The sequence below is a fragment of the Pseudophryne corroboree genome, chromosome 6 (assembly GCF_028390025.1).
Source record: "Pseudophryne corroboree isolate aPseCor3 chromosome 6, aPseCor3.hap2, whole genome shotgun sequence".
NCBI lineage: Eukaryota > Metazoa > Chordata > Amphibia > Anura > Myobatrachidae > Pseudophryne > Pseudophryne corroboree.
In genome coordinates this window covers 517178315-517193574 of record NC_086449.1, presented here as the reverse complement: position 1 = coordinate 517193574, position 15260 = coordinate 517178315, and the positions used below count along the sequence as shown (strand labels likewise).

At 38.9% G+C, this 15260-nt stretch overlaps 1 protein-coding gene across 2 annotated transcripts in view; it reads right to left on the bottom strand.

Annotated features, from left to right (window-relative positions):
• The window catches only part of PTPRB (protein tyrosine phosphatase receptor type B), a 146110-nt gene that overhangs the window by 37255 nt on the left and 93595 nt on the right, over nucleotides 1-15260 (bottom strand). For both annotated transcript variants that reach the window (XM_063927468.1, XM_063927469.1), the window contains 8 exons: nucleotides 13601-13864; nucleotides 13231-13500; nucleotides 10379-10642; nucleotides 9644-9907; nucleotides 7012-7293; nucleotides 6395-6667; nucleotides 5169-5318; nucleotides 406-649 (listed from right to left, as the gene is read on the bottom strand). In XM_063927468.1, the coding sequence (XP_063783538.1) occupies nucleotides 406-649; nucleotides 5169-5318; nucleotides 6395-6667; nucleotides 7012-7293; nucleotides 9644-9907; nucleotides 10379-10642; nucleotides 13231-13500; nucleotides 13601-13864 (2011 nt within the window). The remainder of the gene's footprint in view (nucleotides 1-405; nucleotides 650-5168; nucleotides 5319-6394; nucleotides 6668-7011; nucleotides 7294-9643; nucleotides 9908-10378; nucleotides 10643-13230; nucleotides 13501-13600; nucleotides 13865-15260) is intronic.

Genomic DNA, 15260 nt, shown 5'->3' with positions numbered 1-15260 from the left:
TTAAAAAAAAAGTTGTACTATGGAACAACTATATGTTTTACATGAAGGGAGTGAACTGTTCTGTTCATCATTGTTTCAAATTGCCCTTGATTAGCAGAGATAGCGCTACAGTATATGTTCAAGAATTGTTCCTGGAGATTTTCCCCTTGACAATGATTAATATGAAAGGTGCACAATTCAAAAACTTACTTCCTAAAATTACTAAAAGTATTGAAATACAATAGAACTACCTTACAAATATGCGTGCCAAGAGTGTACCTGTTATGTGTCATAGCCATCTTGCGTTTTACTCTTTGAAATGCCTCAAGGATGTTTCTTACATTTGATCATGTGACCAATAAGCTGAGTCATGCAGTCCTTGGTTCATCCGGTCAGCTGCTACCTCCTAATTGCTCTATGACTAACCTGTAAGATGTCCTGGGTTTCAAGGGGCCATCACAAAATGTCTGTTGATTTAGTTCACACTTTCCTCCCAAAGTTTCCATTTCAGCACCCAGTTTAATCTTAAATGTGGGAATGCTGTAGTCAGGAGTTTCAGCACATTTGCTTGCAAAGTAGCTAGTCTGATAAATTTTAATTGAGCTGTTCATTTTGTAATCAGTGTATGATGGCAGGGGGTGAATTGGGTCTGGCTTCAGATTTTCATTGCCTAAGATAAATAGAACAATTGTAAAACAAATAAACTAAAAACATTTAATTCCAGCAAACATCCTACATGTAAAGTCACTGTAACCATAAAGTTAATGACGGCTCAGATCCCAGTACAACACTGTTCTATGGGGGTAATTCCAAGTTGATCGCAGCAGGAAATTTTTTAGCAATTGGGCAAAACCATGTGCACTGCAGGGGAGGCAGATATAACATGTGCAGAGAGAGTTAGATTTGGGTGTGGTGTGTTCAAACTGAAATCTAAATTGCAGTGTTAAAATAAAGCAGCCAGTATTTACCCTGCACAGAAACAATATAACCCACCCAACAGAGGCGTATCTACCTATTGGCCAGGATGGCACTCGCCAGGGGCGCCAGCCAAGGAGGGGGCGCCACCCGACGGTGCCACCCGCGGCGAGGAGGTAGATACACTGCGCGGCTTTGTTCCCCCTTCCCCTGGCATTTCCTCTCCTGCCCCAGCATCAGCCACGGCAGGCAACAAATGGAGCCACTGTAAGGCGCCGGGGTCCGGCGCCGCATCGCATTACAATAAAGAAAATGCTGCATAAACTACAGCTCCCAGCAGCCCTTGCTGCAGGAGTTCACAGAAGTAAGGGCTAGTGGGAGCTGTACTTTATGCAGTGTTTCTTTATTGTAATGCGGAGCGGTGCCGGCAGAGCTGGATTAAGGGAGGCACTGGGGTCAAGTAATCCCAGCTGATAGGGCCCCCGCCACCAGCAGCATTGCACCCTGCACCAGCAGTCACTGCGCTGACAGCCGTCATTGACAGCTGCCGTCCGCATAGCAGTGCTCGACTTCCTGCCGGCGGCTGTCCAATAGCCTCTTTAGTAGCACTGACTGACTGGAACGGCGCGCAGGCTGCAGGGAAGTAAGGGGTGGGAGAAAGTGAGGGCATAATGCACTGAGTGAGTATAGCCACACCTGGAGGAGGGACGATGAAGACTGGATAAGGGAACGTATAGAAAGTGCTGTAAGTAATTAACCTTTCAATTGAAATTGTTGAACGGCTTATTGTGGTCTTGTTCCTTCATGTGAGGTCCGTCGGCTCTTCTGTTTATTCTATACATATACCTGCAATTTGGAAGGCACCTGGCAATACTACTGTGAGTTTACCCTGAGTGACTAGTTTCTATATATAACCTGCTTTTAAATTAGTGTAAATCTGCACCCTGCGGGAAAGATCCCTATCAGTAACTATTAATACAGATTTACACTAATTAAAAAGTCCGCCAACAGACACCTCTTCCTTTCTGTAGGATACCTATATGCTAAATGTCTGCCTCTTCATTAGGGGCACCCCTGTCTGAAGTGCCCCAGGCACTTAATCCGGCTCTGGGAGCCGACCTGAATATATATATATATATATATATATATATATATATATATATATATAATCAGCACTCCCAATAATCACTTAACCGGCTGGTGCCCTCCTAGAAACCACTGCGGGTCCAATGTACAAACGTAGAGGCAGCTTGGTAACTTTTACTTTGAAACGTCGAAATTACAACTGCCTGTTGTTGCATTATTTATCTGAGTGCCACCTCTACGTTTGTGTGTGTGTATATATATATATATATATATATATATATGTACACACATAGTTACACGCACCTTCCCTATATCAGATATGGGGGGGAAGGGGGGGGCGCCAGTCCCTTACTTTGCCAGGGGTGCTCGGACCCCTAGATACACCCCTGCCACCCAAATCTAACTCTCTCTGCACATGTTATATCTGCCCCCCCCTGCAGTGTACATGGTTTTGCCCAATTGCTAGCAAACTTGGTGCTGCGATCAACTCAATATTACCCCCTATAATCCTCTCTCAAATATACTTTAACTCATACTGTCCCAAATAACCGTCCACTCTTCTGCCCCATCATCCCAATCTTTACTGATTGAACATTCATCATACAGTAACTCTAATGTGTAGAATTTCTTTATCACTGTCTAACGTAAACATGTCAGGTCTATAAATGATCCTCCTATTTGGCTTGGCATCTCACTATGTAACACTTGCTAGTGTTAAGTCATTTGTTAAATGATGTGTTATCATTAATACAGGCAAATTACCTTATCGGATGAACAGCTAGTGCTTGATACTGTACAAACTTCCATTTCTATATGACCTTTTCGAATTCACTACTGCACTGGTTCTTGTATCAAACAAATACTAATTGCACTAGTGTTTTTAACTCTTAGTTGTGTTTTTAATTTATTGATTGGGCCCCTAAAAGTAAATTCCAATAGTTATGTATTAACATGGGTTTATTATTAAACTGAAGCTAGAAAACCTTCTTACTGTATACTCAGTATATTGGGGGAGATGTACTAAGCCTTAAAAAGTTATACGTTTCGCAGTAATAAAGCACCAGCCAATCAGCTCCTATCTGCCATGTTACAGGCTGGGTTTGAAAAATGACAGGAGCTGGTTGGCTGGTACTTTATCACCGTGCATGGATATTATGTGTTTTCACCCTACGTATGCTCCACAGCTGATCATAAACACCTATAAGCATTTCTGAGTCACACTCATCTCACTTGCATGTCCATTTGTGACTGAAGGGGTTAACTGGAGGGTAACAGGCAATTCACACAAAGGCTATGACCATACATAAATATCATATGAAGGTGGCCCAAATTTAGCCTTTGTGCCACTCTAAGCCAACTTTGTGCCACTCTAAGCACACCCCCCTCTTTTATTATCTAATTCCCTAACCTACCATATGTATAAAATGTACCAGTGCATTCTATCAGTAATTTAAAAATAACAATGAGATGTTTATACTGACAGTTTTACACAGTAAACAATGTGGTAGAAGGACAGAACAAGATGTTTCTGATACTAGTCCTGGGCCTATTGGGCCTCTACAAATCTGTGCCTAAACACAAGGTTCCATATTGAGCCATTCGGGACTACTGGCTGTATATATTAATTATATGGTTAGCTGGTGCGCCTGGACATACGTAAAAATAAATGCATTTTGCTATTCAGTCAGCACTACAAAAGTCAGATTATACTCATGCACTGCTTCTATGGCCTGTCTCAACTGATCATGCAACCTTATAACCACTAGACCACCTTACTGAGGGATCATAGATATCATGTATTTTTCACACTTGGAGGCATAAGGCCTGATTTAGAGATTGTTCTGTTTTGCACCCTGAATGTATGTATAAGAATTCTGTAGCAAAAATTGTGGCCTTACCTAATGTTGCTAGATACTCTAAGTCACAGCAAAGTAGTATTTCTGTATTATACATATACCAGGTTCACAACTGAGTATGCTGGAGCAGAAACACACTGCAGAGATGTACTTGACAGTATTAGCAATAAATGTGAAAATCACATTATCCTAATTGTAGACAATGTTCTTGTATACACAAGAAAGAATAGTCTCTTGCTAGTGTTATTGATAAATTCTAAAGTTGTATGTTACATGTAAAATGCAAACTATTCCATCACCCCTCACCTGTCTTTTATCGCTTTAGAAATCCAATTAGAGATGTGTTGCCTGCGGTAGTCCGTAAATAAAAAATAAAAACAGATGGCCGCAATGTAATATAGATATAATGCTAATGAATGAAATACTATCAACTGGAGGGGTGTGTATATATATATATATATATAGCATCAAAAAGAAGAGGCGGCACTCTGGAGACTCTGGTAAATCGGTAAAGTCTCACTTGAGATACACAGACTGTCTAGTCTGGTTGGGAGGGCACCGGAGCAGGAGCTTTGCTCAAATAGCCTACGGGGGAGTGCCAGACAATTTGTCCAATATATATATATATATATATATATATATATATATATACAAATAGCTAATCAGAAGCAGCTATATAGTGCTAAAGGTGTCGTCGTCGTCATTCTCATCATCATCACATATCCTTACACCAGGCATCTGGTACCCACCAAAGACATGCCTGTTTGGAAATTGTACATCTACACGGCAAACCTGGACATACTGCACGTCCAACTCTAAATGATGCCCATTTTTCACATGGGTATAAAGCATAATTAAGTAATACATGCAAATAGGGAATTTGATGGCAGAAAAAAACATACATCCCTTACTAGCGTGCCATTTCTTAATATTTTATGTTTAATTCTAACGAGAGCCATATACTGTAGTTATCTCCTCCATGCTTAATTCTATCACTATATGAGTCTCCACCACAACTGCTAGAAGAGTATTTCATGGATCTATCACCCTTTCTGTAAAAATGAATCTTTCTTATGTTACCTTTCAATTTTTCTTCTTCCAACATAAAAGTGTCGCCTTGTTTTATTCTACTTCTCTAGTTACCCTGTTATAAATCTGGAAGAATTCCTAGTGTTACTTAAAGCTTCAGTAACCTCCTATCACTAATGTGTCTTTATTAAGTGTGCTTTGGTCTTTAGTTGGTGTCCATACACTGAGATATAGTAAATGTAGGCTGCATAGGAAATATTTTCTAAAAACAAGAAAAACAATTGGGAATTAATATAGGCTTACCATCTGCTTCTGACACAATCACAGTGAAGTATTTGACAGCTCCATTGGTGTCACTGAACCAGCTGCAATTAAAACTGAAGTGGATTGACGACTTGCTAATTAATGTATCTTTTTTATTCACTCTGATATGAATGGGTGGTGGTGGAGGAGCTAGGAAAAAAGCACAACATTTTATTTTATTTTAACAAAAGCGATTTAAAAACGTAAACACGTTAAACAACATCGATTGTGGTCTCTAAAATTTGCAGAAAATACAACATTTATTGCACAAATATATTACATGCCATACATTATTTACAGTTTTAAGGGGCAAAGTCCTAATTAAGAGAACACTTGTCGCATTATAGTATATTTCTTTTCACCTTTGGGGCATCACAAAACAGTGAATAGATTTTGGTCCATTCTTAGGCCATCAGCAGGACGTTAGTAAATGGCTCTGGAAAAACAGTTGCATGGCAACTGATGTAAACAATATACCGTACATCTGTGTACAAACATGTATTAAAAACCAAAATGTACTAGATCAGTCTACTGGAAAGGAACATTTATAGTACAGTATGCAAAGAAGAGCCACTTATTCTCCTTTATATACAGTACTGTGCTATTGCAATGGTTTGTTCAGGAGCTATATGGACGTTAAGTGGTACAGTACGGAGTGTGCTGATGTCCTAATGATGGACCAAGTACAGACTAAAGTGTGATAATACTGTGTTTCAATAAGTTCTATTGTCTTTATAAATTACAACAAATGCAAATAAAGGGTACTCTACATAAAATAACGCTATTCATGCACAGTATATGAGATCTGTGGGAACATTAATGGCAATGAAGGCAGCTTAAATGAACAGAGCATCCTGCTTCAAAAAAGTCACTTTAACTCTGCAGTATGTAATGAAAACCCCTTTAGTGGATCATCAACTTGAGCAGAATAATTCACTGTGTATCTAACAGGGTATAGTGCAAGAATACTGCCATGTTAATACTGCCAGAAGGAGGTCTGCTGATCTTATCCCTCTGCCATGCCAGGTACAGTACACTGTTCACAAGTATTGCAACAAACTTTTTGACAACAAAGTAAATGCAATCAGTAGATCCATTGCTAATGCCATTTACCTGGCTATATGCATTTTCCTTTTGGAATGAAATCTGAGTATTCTGTTTGTGATAGTAAGTCACAACAGTATTAAGCATTTCCCATTCCCCAATACTCCCTCACCAGTACTTACAATCAATCATGGTTATGGTACTGTCTTCTACCACCTGGCTTATCATATCTGCAGAATGCACTTTTATAGATACAACATATCTCTTGTGAGGTTCAAGCTGCATGATTGTGAGCATTGGTGTGTGTTTTTCAAGCCTTCTGGAGAACTCCACGGTGCCATTCTTTTTATACTCAATGCTATACCCATCAAAATCAGAATCTGGGGGTGTCCATGAACAGGTGATGGCGGTAGAATTCTGAGGTCGGCAGTGAAGCTGTTTTATCTGATCAGGTTCTACAAAAAAATAAAAATCAATAGTTAATAGTTCATTTCTCTTAGCACAAAGCACCTTAAAAGCTCACACTTTGCACAACATCAGTAAATAATCACTAACCACTGTAATCTGTCCTTTTACACAATCCAAATCTGTGAGCAATCTCAATATTCAACGTTCTGCACAGAACCACACAACAACAGGTACAATGATAGAAAAATGGGGTAATTATGTATTTTGCATTGCAATACAATTGGACTGTGCCTCCAGATGCAATGTCCTCCAGATAACAGGAAACAAAGTAACTTTTGGATTTAAATTATTTTATATTACAGACACAAATGAGTTTACAGAAATGTCTTACTTGTTCTCACAGTGCCCATAATAGGCACACTTAGGGTCTTCTTCACATTACCACTGACACTTCTCACATTGAACTTATAGAGACGCCCCGGTCGAAGGCCAGTAATAATTCGTCCACCAGACTTGCCAATGTTGTAAGGGTTAAAAACCACCAGTGGGTCTGTGGGTGTCCACTGAATTTCAAAGTCATCATAGTCTGTCCACTCTGGAGGGCTCTGCCATGTTATAGACACAGAGGTATTCTTTACATCAGTAAATGACAATAAAGTTGGTGGTTGTGGAGCTTTCAAAAGAAAGATATATATTATAATTATTTCATTTCTTATTAAGAAGACCATAAACAGTATCTATAAAGCCTAAATAATATCTACATTTAATTATAACATATACAGGTTGAGTATCCCATATCCAAATATTCCGAAATACGGAATATTCCGAAATACGGACTTTTTTGAGTGAGGGTGAGATAGTGAAACCTTTGTTTTCTGATGGCTCAATGTACACAAACTTTGTTTAATACACAAAGTTATTAAAAATATTGTATTAAATGACCTTCAGGCTGTGTGTATAGGGTGTATATGAAACATAAATGAATTGTGTGAATGTACACACACTTTGTTTAATGCACAAAGTTATAAAAAATATTGGCTAAAATTACCTTCAGGCTGTGTGTATAAGGTGTATATGAATCATAAATGCATTCTGTGCTTAGATTTAGGTCCCATCACCATGATATCTCATTATGGCATACAATTATTCCAAAATACGGAAAAATCCCATATCCAAAATACCCCTGGTCCCGAGCATTTTGGATAAGGGAGACTCAACCTGTATTAATATTGGTTTAATTGAAGAGCGAGCGATCTAGTATAAACACAGTTAATCATTTACTTTAAGGCAGCAGTTCAACAACAATTTAATAACTATTACAGTCTCATTAAAATGTCCCTTCTAGGTATTAAATCCAATTGATATACTGTGACCTTAAAGATCACACAATGTGTAATAGATCATCTTTCATTGTGTAGCTGGCAAATAGTCAGGTCATACACATAATACCCAGTAAAATTATGTATTAGATACTTAAGAATAAATGTATAAACTCCACATAAAGTTATTTGCAATATTCCATATTAGAGCAACCTTAGGGATCATTCTGCGAGAATCATTACATCAGCATTTCATGCTTCTGGTCCATTAAAGTGATTGCTCAAAAGACAAGTGTTTAACTCACTTTCAAATAGTTGGATTTTTAACTAGCATTATGCTATTAGTTCACTACAGCTATTATGCCATGCACCTTCCATTGTGCCACGTACTTTCTATAATTCCATGTACTTTAACTGTGTTTTATATGAATTGTTAAAAATTTTTTAATGTGTGTTGAATTAATATACTGTACAATGATTCATAAGTAGCTTTTATATGGGAGCTCCAGTTACAGTTTCTAAGCACTTATTTAAGTAGTTGAACATATTCATTTAAAATAATGCTTTTCCTATATATATGTTTTTTTTATAAAATAAAAATGAAAATTAAATAAAATATATGCTACAATATACAAAATAACCCTAACAATTATTGTCATGGTAATAGGGAACATATTATTCAGAATGTTATAGAATCAGATGGGAAACTAACTCTGTCTGTGATACTGTATGTTTGACATTGGTTCATTTTTCATGTAAAGCAAATGTAGTGCTTGCACTTGTACAATAATACCCATTGTTTCATTGTTCTGAAACTATCATCCATCCCTGTTTATATTATCTAATCACAGTGCTTGCATACTAAAGTGTTTACTATCTAGGGGCCTATTCGCCATCACTTAATGACCCGCTACACATGTGGCAATGGTAGATTCTGCATGTTTTATGTAATAGGCCATTCATTATTAGGGGTCCAGTAGAACTGCTTAAATATTCAGCAAACTCTGAAAACTTAGGGTTAATAATATCTGTTTTGCACACTAAGAGACTATAAGGAAGTTGCTAGTAAGGGGTTCTGAGATTAATGATGGTAGTGGCTAATTATAAGGGTGTGGTATAAAAGATAGTGTCTTGTTAGACAGTCAATAGATAGACATCATATGTTAGACAGACATTAGGTCGACGGGGTCAAAAGGTCGACATGAAAAAAGGTAGACAGTACAAAAGGTCGACATGAAAATGGTTGACATAAAAAAGGTAGACACCATGTTTTTTTGCATTTTTGTGGTTTGTGTGGATAGTTTTGTGATCTGGGACCCCCAATTGTAGAAAGGCATACCCTTGCGGGGCTCGCTTCGCTCACCACGCTTCGGGCTCGCTTCGCTCACCACGCTTCGGGCTCGCTGTGCTCGCCACAAGGTTTATAACCCACTCTATGCCGACATGGATAGAGAAGGTATGAAATAGTCCAAAAACATGTTAAATAAAAAAAAACATTTGTCTATCTTTTTTATGTCGACCTTTTGACCCTGTCGACCTTTTGTACTGTCTACCTTTTTCATGTCGACCTTTTGAGCCTGTCAACCTTATGACCCCGTCGACCTAATGTCTGTCTAACATATGGTGTCTATCTATTGACTGTCTAACTAGACACTGTCTATCTATCAACCGGATACCTAATTATAACTTCTATTTTGTAAGTACCTGTTCTTGCTTCTGCAGTAGCTCTGTTTGTCAGGTCCCCGCTGTGTGTTACTATCACCAGCTTGTACAACCTTCCAGGAACCAGTTTCTGGAAATGGCATTCACTAAGATCCTTTCTTTGTAACCTTTCTTTCTGTGTACCATTAGGGTTATATAGTATCAGTTCATACATATCCACGTCTCCCAGCGCTACAATCCATCTAAATAGTAGACTGTCAGATGCATGTGTGTCTGCTGCATGCAGAGATCTCACCGGAGCTGGCACTGTGAAAACACCAATTCAAATCATTACATTTAAGATATACACTAGTAAAACAGGGATCACATCTCTGTATCTCCTTTCCCACAGATTCTGTTTTTTGATTCCAGACAAAGAGGCCATGTATCATGCTTTTGAGAGAGATAAAGTTGGAAGAGATACAGTACGAACCAAACTACTTCTAAATGACAGCTAGAAACTGATTGGCCGATGCATTATCTATCTCCTCTTTATCTCTCTCCAAGGCTTGATACATCTCCCCTTAGTATAAGCAGAAGGGACTGTATTAAGGGCAGATGGAGAGGATAATTAGGCATGTTCCAAGGTATACCAAATAAGTATTTTATGGGCTCCTCTTTTACACTGTTACTATTACTAGCATCCTGTACATGCCAATTTATAATAAAAGGTTGCGGGAAAAGACACATTGTAATTTTGATATGACTGTTAAAACTGTTATGGCTGTGAATCATTACCTGTCCTCCCATAGATGGAAGACTCATTTGTCAGCGATCCACTGTGAGTAACAATGACCATTTTGTAGAGGCGGCCAGGCAGCAATCCTTGGAAGGAGCAGTGCCGGAGAACTTGGTTACCAGACTTCCTGTCATGCAGAGTGTTGTCTGGGTTGTAGAGGAAGATGTCATAGTTGTCCAGCTCTCCTTCTGAGCTAATCCATGTGAAAGACAGGGTGTCTGTGCTGTTCCCTGTGATTTTTAGACTTGTCACTGCATCTGGGACTGGAGTTAAATACATCAGTTAATAAAACACGTTTATATGGATAATGACACTCACATTGAAACATGTTATACCATTTTAGCTTAACACTAATAATCATTTTATTACATATTTTTAAAATAAGTAATGCTTAATGGTTTTGTTCTACGATTGTACACAAAGACTGTAACTGAGAGTTCGGATGTCTAAACCCTGTGTCATATTGAGGTGCATTTTAAAGCAAAATGTTCGCTAATCACTTTAACTGTGTCGTCTAATCCCTATTTTATACTGTTAGGGGACCCTACTGCTTCCATTATCTAACTCTCATTAGATGCCATGAAATATTTTCTTGCTGTAGTTACTGCTCATTTGCACTTTGTTAGTAAATAACCACTGGGGCAAAATGTGGAATTCTAGATTCACACATTTTATATATAACATTCATTGGTCTGGTTGTTTGTCTGCCGGTCATGCATTCAGACACCCCTGCACTTATTCGGAAGAAACCAAACACCAAAAACTGTTGTGTACCCAAAAGCCTTGGCATAGCAACACTGATAACAGAAGGAAAACTTTAAGCCCATCTTGCAATGGAAAAGTGATTATAAAACTGAACAGAAAGAAAAGATGGGGATCAGGGCTATTGGAGACACCCAAAAAACAAAAACGACACTGGGCAGCCACCTCACAGGAGTGTTGGAAGAGCTACTAAGCTTCTAATTATTTTTTATAGGTTGACAGTTACACCCAACTCATTGATTACTTAATAACTGGAAAATGTAAACCTGGGCAACTCCTGGTACTTCAGCTAGTAGTAGAATACTGGTAAATTGATTATTAATGATGCATTATTAATAATATAGATGATGATAATGAGTTGATCCTGAAGCGATACCATCATTTTGTTTAGTTTTTATCTGGTACCTGGATGCTTCCATGATGGCTACAGTATGTTTCCACTTGGGGTACCACAAGTCACAGTACAAGGCTCAGTTCTAGGAACTTGTTCTTTCTGTACTGTATGTAGTACCCATTCTGGGGCTGATTCTGAGTTGGGAGTAAAGCAAAAATGAACAAGAAACTGTCCACCTTGACAAACCCATGTTGCAATGCAGGTGGGGCACATTTAAAATGTGCAGAGAGATTTTAATTTGAGGGATATGTCCAATCTCTCATCTAAATTACAGTGTACCAATAAAGCTGCCCAGCACTTGTGGGTTACATGCAGAAGCAGCCAGTATTTACCCTGCATGCAAAATAAAAAAAGTATATATTTGTCCTCTTGCAATGCAACACGGTTTGTCTTCCGTCTCAGGATCAGGTCCTCTGTGGGTTTTTTATTTGACTGTGTTTGTCACAAATTGTAAAGCACTACGGAGAATGGTGTTGGTGCATGTAAATAAATGTTAGTGAATAAATAAAATCTTGATTTATATACTACTACTCATGGAAAACTATGAAACTTCTTTGATTTTCTGAATCACTTGTATATGAATGACGCCCACATTTATCTATCCTCTCTTATCTTTCACCATCTGTGTTAGCCAGTGTTACTGAATTAATTTTTACCATTTCATCTTGGACGTCCCCCCATTTGTGGTTACAGGAGTTTTTCGAACTGCAACCACTCTGGGAAATCCCATCCCTCAAACATACTTACCTACTTTTATGGTCTCCTCTCTGGGAGAAACCTGGAGAGGAGACACTGCAGGACACTCGGAGGGTCGGGCTGGCCTGTCTCGTCACTAAACCCTGCCCCAATCACTGCAAAATGCCATGATTTGCTGGTGCGCAGGGCTAAATGATGTAAATTTGAGTAATTTAGCCCTGTCCCCTCTTTACAGAGCCATGAATCAAAGGTATATTCTCCTCATCCTGGAAGCGGGCGGGATTCGAGAAATCTGGCCACTCTTCTCTCGGTGCGGGGGACTGCCCAAAATATCATGAGTGTAGGCAAGTTAGCCCTCATACTGTATAACAAGACTTTCCACTCGCTTTCAAACCTTCAAGTGCTCCCTGGAAACTCATTAAGAAAGTTTATGGAATTTTTGAACCACGGTTTTAACCTTCTACCTGATTGCCATCCTCTACACAGCTCACTCAAACTTATATGTATTCTCCTTGTAATCCTGTTAGCAGAGTCCCCCTACCTCCTTGTCTATTTGTTAATATGGTCTTGCTTCATTACTGTGATTGCTTATAATTATAAAGCATTGCAAAGTATGCTGACACTAAAGTATGTAAGTAACTGTTATTGTTGTTAATCAAAATATAACATGATTTTTTTATTCTGATCTCCTATTTGGCCCTGAGGAGACCAATGGCATTAATGCTATTAGTGATACAACAATTGTTTGTACATGATCATTTATTATAATAATTTCTGATATGTGGCTACCTGTATTTCTGTTTACTATAACTAGAGGTAGATTGATATTTTTGAATGTCTTTATGTGATAATTAGCTATTTATGCGTATGCCTACTGTCATGGATATGTGACAACTTTATTGCCTATTGAACTGTATGTCATTGATAATTGTTTTGTGGTGCTTTACACAAAGAAAACTTCTTTGGAAAAAAAATGCAAGAATAATACTTTTCAAATACCTGTCCGTGCTTCTGTTTCTTCTGCCGCGCTGAAAAGGCCACCACTGACTGTGAACACACGGATCCGGTACTTTTTTCCAGGCGTTAGATCTTCAAACTTGTGTGATTTTGTGGTGGCTAGCACAGACTTATTGATTATCAGAACTCCCTGGTCATTAAGGAGAAGGAGGTCATATCTGTCTGCAATGCCTGGTGCACTTTGCCAGCTCACCACCAGCAAGTGGCTGTTGTACCCGTTATCTGCCGACAACCTATGAACTCCAGCAGGTACTGCAATATAAAACAAAACATCCCAAATATTTACCTATGTTAAATATATATTGTATTTTACTAATCTAAGCAATTAAGGTTCTCTAGAACATTGCCTTACTTGTTCGTCCAAAGGATGTCAAGTTTTTGTGCAACCCTCCACTATTTGTCTGCACTGCAATCCTGTACTGCTCTCCCGGATCCAGATTGTTGAAGGTATGTTCATAGATGTGCTTGGATATAGTCTGAGACTCTATCTGGTAGTTCTCACGGAAGATTGTCACAGTGTAGGAATCTACATCACCTCCACCATGCGTCCAGGTAACTTTAAGACTGTTTGTCATTCCATTTGATGAAATGAGAATATTCTTAACAGCACTAGGAACTGATGCAAAAGAGCAAATAAAAGTTAAACACAAAAGCACATATAGTACAAAAGGATATGGTTTTACATATCCAAAATAAATGACAGGCTCTCATCATTAGTTATAAATATAATTTTTTCTAAGAAAAACAGAAGTGATGACATCAGAACTCACTGATCATAAGAAATGACATCAGAGCAGTGTATGGAGATATCATTTACAGGAGATATATACGTATATTAACATCATGGGTCTGATTCTGAAGTGGGATCATAGCAAAAAGAGCAAGTAACATCACACCTGGAACAAACCATGTAGTAACTCAAGAGGTGAAATACTTTTAATTTATTTCTTTTCTCATGCAGGGTACTTTAAACACTGGCTACATATTATTGTGTTTTATTTAGCATATAGCGTCTTATGTATTGCAATCTGTTATTGCTTAATGCTCTGGTAAGAAGTGTGTATGTTATGATTTTCTTTTGTACTATGCTTTGTTATATTACCTGCAGATCTGGCCTGTAGAAATATTTATACTTTATGCAGCTGTGGGCTATATTTATGAGATTAGAACGTTTTTATGTACAGCAGGGGCGTTTCTAGAGAGGAGAAGGCCCGTGTCCAGGCTCCGTCTGGGCCCCCTACTCTCTAGCCAGCAGTGCTTAGCTCTGGGCACTAGGATCCCCAGGGTTTCCTAGCACTGTCCCAGAGTCTACAGCGCATGCTCAAAATGGAGTGTTGGCCATTTTCCCAGTGATTTTTCTACTACGCATGTGCGAAACACCGGGGAAATGGCACTGCACCGCTTTTCCAGTGATTTCTGCACCGTGGGACTCAGGGTAAGTATTAAAAATAGTGGGGCAGATGTATTAAGCCTGGAGAAGGCATAAGAAGTGTTAAAGCGGTGATAAGTGCAAGGGGATAATGCACCAGCCAATCAGCTCATAACTGTCAATTACATATTGGAGCTGATTGGCTGGTGCATTATCACCTTGCACTTATCACTGCTTTATCACTTCTTTATGGTGTCAAAGTCAGAAAAAATATCATGCTACACGTTGCCATATATTCACCTCATGCGCGTGCCTGCTGCACGTGCACATTCTCTCCCGTGCGTGCGGATACTCGCAGCCGCGTGATGGCGCCTCGGCCATGCGCTCGAGCGCGTGGTATGTGCATTTACGGTAGAGTTTGTGTGCGTCTAGCGGGCGACTCAATCGTTAAATAATAACACCAAATAGTATGTTTTATAGATAATGTTCCCCTTAATAATGACTGTAAGTTTGTTTTATGTAAATGGTCGCTGGACAGAGGAATTCCTCTTTGTATGGTACGAAGGGTCAGACAGGGTTTGAACAGCTGTGTCTGGTACCTAACTAAAGAACATTTTATTAGCAACAATCCGGTGTTGGTTAG